This window comes from Pezoporus wallicus, unplaced genomic scaffold (assembly GCF_028554395.1).
Source record: "Pezoporus wallicus isolate ANWC-B61680 ecotype Strahan unplaced genomic scaffold, APGP_CSIRO_Pwel_v1 contig_229, whole genome shotgun sequence".
Lineage (NCBI taxonomy): Eukaryota > Metazoa > Chordata > Aves > Psittaciformes > Psittacidae > Pezoporus > Pezoporus wallicus.
The window spans coordinates 3,675,555-3,687,978 of record NW_026638360.1 but is presented as its reverse complement, the minus strand read 5'-3'; the positions used below and the strand labels follow the sequence as shown (position 1 = coordinate 3,687,978).

At 40.7% G+C, this 12,424-nt stretch overlaps 1 protein-coding gene across 3 annotated transcripts in view; it reads right to left on the bottom strand.

The window, feature by feature from the left end:
- LOC130599782 (gamma-aminobutyric acid receptor subunit rho-3-like) overlaps nt 1-12,424 on the bottom strand; it is a 220,289-nt gene that overhangs the window by 31,930 nt on the left and 175,935 nt on the right. Inside the window, exons 2-3 of one of the 3 annotated variants that reach the window (XM_057410542.1) lie at nt 3,070-3,159; nt 1,955-2,084 (exon numbers count right to left, since the gene is read on the bottom strand). In XM_057410542.1, coding sequence (XP_057266525.1) covers nt 1,955-2,082 — 128 coding nt within the window. In that variant the 5' untranslated portion in view covers nt 2,083-2,084; nt 3,070-3,159. Of the gene's footprint in view, nt 1-1,954; nt 2,122-3,069; nt 3,288-12,424 lie in introns of those variants that run through there. The other 2 variants (XM_057410546.1, XM_057410543.1) reach the window with 2 other exon arrangements.

Below are 12,424 nucleotides of genomic sequence, written 5' to 3'. Positions count from 1 at the left end.
TCACAATGTACTGGAAGATAATGCTGCATTTTGAACAAAACCAGGGAATCAAACAAAGATAAATTAAACGTATTTGGATCCTTTCCATGGAAAAACTGATTTGCATCTTTGAAGCTTTGGGATCTTCTGTGGCACTGATTTTTTCCCAGTTCCAAATCACAAAGACCTAGAAAATGAAGCATTGCTTGTGTAACGAAAACTGCTACATCAGTCAGCATCAGCTGGCATTTCTCCTGCTCCTATTCTTTCTTTCTGTTAACACACTTCTGCCTGTCTCACAACACTGTCATATGGATCCATTTGTATGTATTAGTAAAGATCTGTGAAGATAGAGAGGACACTGTGCTAGTATTGTTACTGCTGTCCAGTGGCAAGAGATCAGTAAAGGATGTGCAGCAAAGGATACCATGAAATATGCTGTCTCCTACCAGGCTTCTCTCCTGCTTTGTGATTGTTTCATAAGCAACTCCTCTCAGCTACTGCAGAACAGAATAAATGCAAATGACAATAGCATATGCTTCCCTTTTACCACTGACAAAAGTGTATCAGCTGAGCTTAAAATAGACCTTCCTTACCACTATAGTGATAAGAAGGTATTTCATTTTGTTTCCATTAGATTCTTAACTGCTTCCTAAGACTAGCAAAGCACTAGATAAGACCTTATGTTGAAATTAGGATTAGTTCTGTTTATTTTGTTTTGTTATTACAAATAACCATTCACCAACGCTCACTCCAAAACTGTCAGTGAGTTTGAAACAGTCTGCTTTTCAAGGGCTTTTGGATTAGACCAAACTTGAACCTATGACCTTGAACTGAAATCTGGAAGTACTGAGCAGCATGTCTTCTCCAGGCACCTCTGTTTTGCCACTGGGATATGTTCTGTTGCCTTGCATTGCTTAAGTGTGATTTTTATCACGACATCTAGGGATTCAGAGATATGTCACTGCTAGATTATCACGTAAGAAGTGATACAGTAGGTAAACAGCTGAACACCTGCTACAAAGCATGTAACCTGAGAAGAGCTTAAACACATCAAAGGAGTACACTTATGTTACTTTTTCTCAATATTTGATATTGTACAAATAAAATACCAGCTCCCCTGCTCATTTTAATAGGGGGTTAAGTACACAGACAAATGTAATAGTTGCATTCCTTCTCCTTCCTTAAATGGAAACTTATTACAATTTCTCCTCTCTCCCAAATAATAGAGAATTTGCTTGGATTATCACTGCCAATCATTGGTGTGTTCACATACTATTAGCTTAATCTGGAAACACATCTGGAGACCTTACATGGCAGATGTGAAATTGTGTTTCTGGAAATACACACTAACACTTCGCACAGAAAGGTAAAAACCTTTGTATCATTATTAATTTTAAAGCAGCTACTTGACTGGAAAAACTAAGAACAGAGACAATCTTCAACATCTAAAAGCATAAGTATATTCCATAAAGGGAACACACTGTGTTATCACTACAAATAATTTACCTCATGTAGTGCTGTAAAAATGTCTTCTGTATCTTGATAGAGTAGCTACTTTGCTGCTTTGGTAATGGAAGTCACTTTGTAACATTGGCCTAGAACTTCAGAAGGCATTTTTGCTTCTTGCAATAGGAGTGAAAGGGCAAGTATCTTTGTCACATCATGATAGTAGTCTGGTATCACAACAGTAGCCTGGTATCACTCAAGTTAAATGACCTGTGTGTGGGTATGACTGTTTACATACCTGTATGTATATGAAGCCTTCATGAAATCCAACATGAAAATATATCTGGTTATGCAAAATTAATTAATAGTTCACTGTTTCCGTTTTGGGAACATGCTATCAATACCAAACATACTATAAATCCAGAAACTATCAAAACAGGACAGTGAACAGAAAAGGTGCATTGAAAGGTTGCTGACAGCATCAAGTTTATCAGATGAACATAGATGGAGAGAGTATATTGCTTACCTGTTATGCTTTCTTAAGAATGAGAACTGTTGCCAATGATGAAGATGGTGATGCTGACTTTGAGAACTGTGTAGGACTGCTGTTGGCCAGAGGCAGGTGAGGAGCAGAAGTTTCATAACCAGGACCATCTCTTCCAAAAGAGAAATGCAACTGATCAACCAGTCCACCTTGCTTTTTACTTCTAGTGCTTTTACTGTTTAAAAACAGCAAAAACAGCATAGTGGAAAAAGGATGCACATGAAGCAAGGCATTACTTAAAACAGAAGACAGAAGCATCCCAGTTCTGATGTCCTCGACAAGTTCTCCTCATATCTTGGCAAATCACAAATATTCCTTCAGCTCTATATCCCTGCAGATCTGCTGCCAAACCAGAAGCACTTTGCTTTCAGAAATACAGTAGGTAGAGCAATTTGTTTGGCCATGCTGTAGTCTGATCCATTGCTTCCATTCTTTCAGCATAGGCGCATATTTGAATTCTCCACCACCCACTCAGTAACCTCTTCAACATCGCCTGTGCAGGCAAAGTGATGTCAAACATTTAATCCCCCTTAAATCCCACACAAAGCCATATAAAAATCTGCTTTAATGACACAGGTCTCTAAATTAATCTTGCTTTCTCTGTATGTGTGTATCTGCTCCACATAATTTTCTGGACAAATCAAGCTCTTTCATTAACTGGCTACACTGTATCGTCTTCCTGATCATTAACATAATTTGTTTCTGATGATCTGCAGTAGCAAGCGTTTCGTCAGTAGATACAAAACTACTTTTGGACAGCACAATATCAAGGAACAAGTCCAAACTAAAAATGAAGTCTTGTTTCAATATTCCCCAGTAACATCTGGAAATTACATTTTTCTTTTTTTCTTTCACTAGTCTCTGCAGCTATTTGACTTACCCTAAATTTACAAGGTGTGTGCATATCTAAGATCCATCACTCCTAATTTTATCTTTATTTCATTTAGCCTGCCCTGCCTGTTCAGTAGCATATTGAATTGCAAAACATTTTATTCACAAAATGTTGCTAGAGCAATAAATTGAGCATGCATGCCTGCTTCTCTTACGAAGAGTGGTAAGACTTCTTGTGGACTTAAAACTGAGCAACACTGACATACCTCTGTAGCTGACACGGTCAAATTTTATTCCTTTCAAGCCATCAGCAAGTTCAGTAGTTACCAAAATTGAAAGAACATGTTTATTTTTATCTAGAAAATCAGAAATATGAGATTGAAAGTTAGAGAAACGGAAATATTCAACTCCTGTCTAACAGATGTAGAAGTAATTCAGGTCTCTCAGCAGTAGGCGTCATCCTAACTAGAACAGACAAACAGAGGAATGAAAATAAATCTAACACTGGGTCTGCTGAAACAGTTAACACCCAAGCATATTGAGATAATAATACTGTGAGGTGGGCATCTGCCCCTTAGAAGTCCCATGAAATTCCCAACTAACTTTATTTGGGCTAGGAATTAATTCACAGATGCAAATGTCTTCCAGGAGAGGGTTAGCAAAGGACAGCAAATTCCTACTGTGTTTGCTGTTTTGGTGTTGAACAGATTATTTGCCTCTGACTTAAAAAGGTAAAAAAAAAAAAAAAAAAAATCCCTTTCTAACCGTGCATAAAATTTTAACAGTGTTAGACTGAATTTGGTGCCTTAGATCAAAGGCTTTTAACCCTGTAACCCATCTCATTCTACACTGTTCATAGTTTAATCCTTTCCTGGTCAGCAGAAGTATGGAAGATCACTTGTTGCCTAACCCAGGGGTAGCTGTAGTGCTTCCAGCAGTTCTGGTGATTTCCAGGGTGGAGTTTCTGGAGAAGGTAAACGCAGGCTATAGTTAATAAGACATTTAACAGTTTCCATTAATTTGCATTATCATTTGGGTGGAAAAGAGAAAACAAACAATCGCTCTAATGAGAATTTATTCCAGATGGAGATAATGCTTGTTCCTGAGCCACTCTAGGCTCTATCTTTTCTTACACATAATCGTAGAATCACGCAAGAAAAGATCCAAGAGCCTTTGGATCCCTCCTCTTTTCCCCACCCAAGCACAAGGCCCAACAGTAGCAGCAACAGTAGCAAATCAGATAAAAAGCTAACTACACTGGAGGCTGCATGGTAAATGTGTTGCCACACTTGTGCATATTCAGCTGTCTGCGCATTCATCAGCATTAACTCATTTCCAACCATTTTCTTCAACTAAAAAGGAATAACAACATGTATTCTATGATTCTACGCATATATACTGTCTTCTCTGCTAATAGTAATCATCGACATTATTTTCAGGGACTTAAGGGAAAGCCACATTTTAGATGTTAATATTGTCCTTAGCTGAAACTTCTAGATATGACTCTCGCTAAGCAGGAGATACAAGATGGGGAAGGAGAAGGAGAGGATGTTCTGGGTGCTGAGGTTATCTACCAAGAGCTCTGAGGGGGACCTGAGGTTAGATCGTGTCATGCTAATGCATAAATATGTTGACTTTTGTGTGCTGACTTCAAGGAACTCAAAAAGCCTTCATTAAAAATAAGTAAGTAAAAATTGCTTTGTGTATTTGTTTCCCAGCTGGGAAAGGGAGTTCTTAGAACCCCTGCTCCAGGGGTATGCCAAATGCAAACAAGTTGGCTTTGCAGAATGACTGGCCTGCCCCAGACCAAGCTGCTTATGGATGTTCCTTCTCCAGAAGGCACATCAGCCATGAGGGGAGTCTTTAACATAAAAAGTTGTCATCCCTTTCAAGCCCTCAGCAAGTTCAGTAGTTACCAAAATAGATGTTGTTTTCATTCAGCTACCAGCACCCTGCTGTTTTATTATTCCTGGCTGTAGCAAGAACTTTACCACTAAGCTGTGGTGATGAAAAGACTACCCCATGGAGGATTTCCAAAACATGCTTGTTTCTTTCAGTGCCCCCCACTAAGATCAGTTTTAGTCCAAAAAAAACAAAAGGGCTGGATGCACTGACATATTCCACCACCTTCACACCACTGATGTCATAACAGTAAATACTACCTTGAGGGGCCTTGCCTAAGCACACTGAAAATCTAAGCACTATCCCTCTCTCCTTAGCTATGGCATATTTCCAGAAACTAACTGTCTCGCCCCCACACACAAAGTCTTCAGGAGGGACTCCTGCAGAGGGAAATAGTGAAGGCTTCCATTAATGGCTGTGTAATATCAGTGAGGGCAACTAGACGTTGCTTTTTCATACTAAAGCTGTTTTCATTTCCTCTGGGTAAGAGAGCATTACACAGGGCAGATTATATTATCATTTTAAATTACCATTAAGAAAACAGGTTAATCTCCTATGCATTTGTCAGTAATACTAAAAAAATCTATCTTTGCAGAAGAGTAAAGACGAGACAATACACTTTGCCTGTATTGGTCCTTGTGCTTAAGCACAGACCACTGTCTACTTGCTATCATTAAAATGTTTCTTTAAAATTATCCTTCTCTGTAGGCAACAAAAATTTGTAATGCCTATCTTTCCAGGACAAAACACAGTGCATGGAAACAGTGCATAAGAATAGTTTGCAAACAACAAAGGAAGCAAAAGAAATAAATATAAATACACCACCTAGCATCAAAAAATTAGAAGCCTTCTTTTAGTGAGCAAAATAAAACATAATTTCAGGTAATTACATTCTGGAACTCCAGATGCCTCTCTATCACAGATCACAAAGCAAAGCAATTGACACCACTTATAAAAATAAGAACGAAAAAATGTCAGGGATGAAGAGATGCTTCAGAGGCTGGAATTTTGCAGAAAATTTGAGCACATCTAAAGGCCACTTTAAACACATGGAGCTGAAATGCCACAGCACACTAGCACTTCAGCACTTAAGCACTGCTCCTCTTTTCACTGCGCCTAAATTAGCTGCAGTGAAAAGAGAGGCAATGTGGAACAGGGAGCATAGGTTTACCTGGCATGCACTTTTTATTCTCCTATTCAGAGAATGAAACACAAGGTAAAAAACATTCTTCTGAGTCTCCTAAGAGACACTCATTTGTGATAAACAACCAGCAAAACAGAAAGCAGATTAACCAGAGCAATGACTATGAGAGTGTGAATGCAATAGTGCAGCACACAAATAGGCAGCATTTTGCTTTTCTATAGTAACAGACCCAGTGCATAGCACATTTATATTGTGGCGACTTGCAAAAATTAGTCAGAATTAAGGACACTTTGTCCTGCTTACATTAACACAAATGATCAATCAAGTTCCCAGAATAAGGCATCCATTCACGTTTCCTAACCAGACTAAGTGAGAAGAAAGCAAAGACTAAGCATTATGATTCCAGTTTGCAGACCTTAGTGTGGCATTTCACAACATGGTTGATGCAGAGACTCAAATCTTCGTTTATTACCACCAAGCCCTTTTTATCCCCTTGTTCAGTACTCTCCCAACCTGCACATAACATACAACATTCAATCTCATTGGCCTCTGTAAAATTCTCCAGGTAAATAGTCTAATCACAAAGCTACAGATCCTCTCACAACCTGGTCTTCAATGCCCCAGCTTATCGCCCCAGGGCTTGTCAAGCACCAAGGCCTCAGAGCTCATTCCCAAATTGTTCACCTTCACTCCCCACATCTCCCCCTTCTTTGTTTTGTATATTCACTATCAATACCTGCTTAAGGGCTCGATTAATAAGAAACTGTATAAGCTAATAAAAACTAACAAAACAAACATTCTTAATACATTTTTTTTCACTTGTGCTCCTAGCCTGGTAAATAAACAGTTAAAGAACAGTTAACATTCTGCACTAACAATTGGTTTCAAACTATATAATTAAAATACAGATACATATCTGTTTTCACAGATTTTAAGAAATCAATTTCTTGTGGCTGTGTTGTTATACTCCCCAGCCATCCCACGTGTCCACAGGATTTGAGGTTGCCATTGCTTCCAAAAGCAGTCTGAAAGGACTTGCAGGTGTGGCAACCGACAGGTGTCTTGTCCTGTCGCACTGGCTACAGATGCTCTGTTTTGGCTGGGCGGAAAACCACAGTAGGGTCAGTCCTCTTGTGATGAAGAGACAGAAGACAAGGCAGGACAAACCCACCGTGCAGGGACACAACGAGCTCCTTTATCTGTGGAAACACAAGCATACCCTTGTCCCCAGGTTATTAAAGGGAATGGGCCTTCCCATTCATGAGTTTCAAGATTATGTACTTTAACATGGGCTTTCCCCTGTTCAAAATTCTTAGAACCCCCAAAATGTCACTGTATAGGAGATCCATCCTCTGTCCAGTGATTAAAAAAATTCAAAACCTAATAAACTTTTGCTATACGTTCTTGTGGGGTTAACCCTGAACTCCCCCTTTTTGTTTCTGCAACATAGTTTTAAGGGTGCTATGTGTACGTTGAATAATTGCTTGGTCTGTGGGAGAATGTGGAATACCCGTGACATGTTGAATTCCCCACTGTTGAAAAAATGCTTGTGTTTTGTGTGCTGTATAACCTGGGCCATCCTCTGTTTTTATGTTTTTTCAAACCCCCAGCGTATAATATTTATTGGAGTAGTCCATAATTTAAAAACATGGACTACAGCAGAGAGTTCTACTACCTGAGGAGATCCTGTGACAATGTGTATATCATTTTTCCAGGGTCCTTCAGCATCTTTCCAAATTATTGCTGCTCGGCCTGTCTTGCCAGACTCATCAGTGAATACTGTGAGGGCCTCAGTTATTGGCGTAATAGTTAATTGTCAAGCAGGCAAAAGAGGAACAGAATTTAGGGATTGCACAGTTTTGTGTCCTGGGAAATGAATACTAATTTGCCCTGTAAAATCTGCTAGAGCACACTGAAAAGCAAAAGACTGGTGAGTTAAAAAGGTTAGTTGTTTTGTATCAATAAGCCGATAGATAATATTAGGTTCAACACCATATAAATTCAATAACCGCTCTCTTCCTCTCTGAATGACCATAGCTATCATTTCAGTGGCTATTGTAACTGTTTTTCCAAAATTATGTGACAAAAATATCCATTCCAAAATAATCAGTGGATCTACATCTTGCGGAACCCACTGTGCTAAGAGCCCATAGGGTTGAAAAGATGAATAAAAAATGAAAAGGCTAATAGGGTGGTCCATTTTTTGCCTATGAGCAACTTGACTGGTTAATTTTACAACCACTTTATCAAGTGCGGTTTGCGCAGAGGGGGTGAATGTTCGAGGAGGTGTCAAACATGGATCCCCCTCCTATAATTTGAAGGGGGCATGGAGCTCTTCCGTAGATATTCCCAAGAGAGGACAGATCCAATTTATGGTTCCTAAGAGTTTTTGGAAATCATTTAGAGTCTTTATTCCTGTCCTCAGGGTGATATTCTGAGGTTGAATGTTTTGTTCAGATATTTTCCATCCTAAATATTTCCAGGGTGGAGCTTCTTGATTTTTTTCTTCTGCAATTTGGAATCCTGCTGTTGAGACTGCTTGAATCACTTGCCATTTCACTTTCTGGGCTGTTTGTTCCAATTCCACAGCAATTAAAATGTCATCCATATAATGATAGATTAAAACATTCTCAAAGCACTCTTGTATAGGGCTCAAAACTGCCACTACAAATTGTTGACATAGTGTAGGACTGTTTTTCATGCCTTGTGGCAACACTTTCCAATGATATCTTTTATGGGGGTCTGCAGCATTGATCGAAGGCACAGAAAAGGCAAATCACGGTGCATCTTGTGGAGCAAGACATATCATGAAAAAAGTATTTTAAATCGATGAGTATGAGAGTCCATGTTTGTGGGAACATTGTTGGCGAGGGGAGCCCAGGTTGCAAAGCTCCCATATCCTCAATGAGCTTATTTATCTTTCTTAGGTTGTGTAAAATCCTCCAAGCATTATTTTTCTTCTGAATTACAAAGACAGGTGTGTTCCATGGGCTGGTTGTGGGGACTATGTGACCAGCTTTCAGCTTTTCATCCACCAATTTGTTTAACTGCAGCAGTTTTTCTTTTGGGAGGGGCCACTGATCTACCCACACAGGCTCATCTGATTTTCAGGTTAAAGGTGTGACCTGCTGCAAAACAGTTGCCCCTGGGAAAAGTCCATACTTAAATGCACTCCCCATTGGCTTAAACAGTCTCTTCCCCATAGGGTAGGAGATCCAGACAACACAAAAGGCCTAATCGAGGCAGATCTCCCTTCTGGTCCAAAAATAACAAGCTCTCTGCCCTGCTTTGGAGAGGTTCGACCACCAGTTCCTGCTAATGAGGTATGAGCATCCACAATGGCCAATGATAGGGCCATTGTGATGCAGAAATGACTGTAACATCTGCTCCACTATCAACAATTCCTTGCAAAGTAATGTTTGTCCTCTTTAAAGTACAGGACAACTGGGGTCAGTCCGAAGTTAATTGTTGAGTCCAATAAATTTCAGGTATCCTGAAGAGTTAAAACATCCTGAGCCCTGCACAGTGTGGACAGCATCCAGTCACTGGGGTGAAAAATGTATTAATTGTGAGATTTGGCTTCCTTCTGGTATGGTGGCATTGGAGTCCACGTCATTATTTTAATTTCTCCTTCAAAGTCAGCATCTATGACCCCTGGCAGCACAAAAGGACCCCTTATCACTGTAGAGGGTCATAATGCTACCTCTCCATGTCCGAATGGGCCATATGTGCCTGTTGGAATAAGCACAACTAATGTGTCTTGAATTATTGTCTCTCCCGAGGTGGGCAGGTCCACTCCAGCACCGCCGCTTGTGCTGGCACGCACACTGTGGCAGCTCCCAGAGGGGGCAATTTGGAGGGGTGATTTGTTGTCATGGCGCAGCCCCTTGCTGTGTTCTGCTTGGGGTTTCCCAGTAAAGTTAAAGGTTGGCCATCCCAGTCAAATTTCGATTGGCATTGACTTACATAATAACGCCCTTTATGACAGAGCGAGCAAATTCCAGGTGCTCTCCTTTTACTATTTGCTTTTATTTTTGGACAAATGGCCATACTGACTGCATGAATAGCACTGCTGTGACTTAGCCAACAATGCCACATATGCTTCATCAATCAGACACAGATTGCGCTGTCTAGACCCGACATTCATACAAGCACTTAACATACCATCTATGCTCAGATCTCGTAATGGCCGCAACACTTTCTGACAGTCAGGGTTAGCATTCTCAATAGCAAGTTGCTTGAAAATATATTTCTCATTATCAATCTGTTTCTCCAGAGCCTCATTATGTTGGTCTAAAAACTTCATAAACAGCTCGTTTGCCTCTTGTTTGATTCAGACAAAAGGCTGTCTCTGTTTACCAGCGTCGGAGAGAGTTTTCAAAGCCCGCAGTGACAATTGTTTAACTTGCTGCAAGCCCGCCTGGCAAATCCTAGCTTGCGCAGCATTGGTGCCAAAATCAGCCTGACCCAGTAATGCATAGGCAGTAACCGCTCACAGTGGGTCACATGCCCTCAATGCTAAGTTTTCAGCAGCCTGGGTGCCTGCAAGCTGCCTCATTTTCGATTCCCACATAGTACATTCCATGTCCATCATTATCAAATGAAACAATGTTATGAAAACATTTGGGATAAATGCATGAGTATCAGAGACAGAGTGTATCAAATGAGTTGTACACGTGGCCCTGAGTCCATGGTCCATCACCTTTCGCCTGATATCTTTGAGAAAAGCGCAGGAGAGACCTTCCCACTGCGGGTCTTGATCCGGCAGACAGACCACCGGGAAAGCACACAATACATCTGCATCCCTTGCCCGTCTCCCTACTCTCTTTACAGCTGCCTGTACACCATGAGGGTTTGAGGGACATAAATCAGGCTCTTTTTCTGGATCCATAGGTCCTGGGTCAAAAGGACCATCCAGGTCAGCATCAGAATTATCAGACATCAGAACCACAGGAGCAACAACAGCAGACTGATTTTCTGATCTCAAAGCAGAATTCAGCAAAGAGGGCGGTGGTATGGGAGCAGAGGGTGCCGCTTCTGCTCCCTGTGCTTGGGAGGCGACATGATCTTTTAAAGTTTCATTTGCCAAGAGCTCAATAAAGCGGTGGCAACTTTATCGTTTTTTGTAGCACAGTCACATAAATTAACACCAATTTTGTCCCAAATCTGTGGGGTATAAATATTAGTGAAATTAATAGATGGATTGAGTTTTGATGCCCGGAGAAGGATATGTTTCAATTCTTCCTTGTCAACTTTTTTCCCATACTGCTTAAGAATCATAGCAAAAACTTCTAGAACATTTCCCTGCTCTTTTGTTAAAGCAGACCCCATAATTCTCAGCCGCTTATCACTGTCCTGTGAAAGCAATCTGTACAGTTTGAATTTGCTTCCTTTCAGTGTACACCTTTGCTTACTTTCAGCAAGCAGTTCTTCTGAGCCACGCCACCGGATCGACAACTAGCCGCATTTCATGCCCCACGTTGGGTGCCATTTGTGGCATTTCATAACATGGACTCAAGTTGATGCAGAGACTCAAATCTTCGTTTATTACCACCAAGCCCTTTTTATGCCCCTGTTCAGTACTCTCCCAACCTGCACATACATACAACATTCAATCTCATTGGCCCCTGTAAAACTCTCCAGGTAAACAGTCCAATCATAATGCTAGGGACTCTCTCACAACCCCCACATCACTGGCCTTCAATGCCCCAGTTTATCGCCCCAGGGCTTGTCAAAGCACCAAGGCCTCAGAGCTCATTCTCAAACTGTTCTTCATGGAAATCATCGCCTTCACTCCCCACACCTGAGAACAGATGAAATGCTTTACTTAACACCTGCAGTGGGACCCAGTTCCTTATGAAGTCTCTTAGTTGCAGCAGCAAGTGAACATTTATCACTGTCCCAAATAATCTGAGGTAACAAACTGGGCAGTAAGGACTGCAAAGTAAAAGAGAAGAGAATCCAAAAGCCAGCAAAAAAAAACCAGCTCATTTCAAAATCTGTGCAAGAATTTTTGCATAGTGCTTACTGAGATGGAGACTCACCCTGGGGTTTTAAAACCACCTTGAACAGAACTATCAGACTACTGCTGAAATACTGTTCTGCCCTTCTTCATCCCTGTAGTGCACCAGTACTTGCTAACCTTGCTTCACCATTAACAACTCTTCAGCCCGTTGTTAAAGGAATAGGCAGCAGTGGGGGAGGAAGGGCCTGCCCTCTCTGTGGTGACACAGCTAGACTGGCCTAAGCCAGCTTTGAAGATGCACCCTTAACTTCTGCTAGGCAGTATGAAAAATAGCAGTAATATTGAAGTAAGCATATAATATTTTCCAGTGAGCGTTTAGTTCTACTGTAAAAAGAAAATCCTTATTATTTTCCTTTTCCCTTTCATGGGACATAACATTTTTGCGATCTCAATACAGATTTCATGTGAAATTATGGTTCTGAGCTTACTGTTTCTTATTTTTTTTAACATCCTACTGTCTATGGAATTATCATGTCATCAAAGGGAGCATTCCTGACCCCAAACAAAGCCTACTGTGAAGGAAAACAAACATCTGTAGATTCGGAGTCAC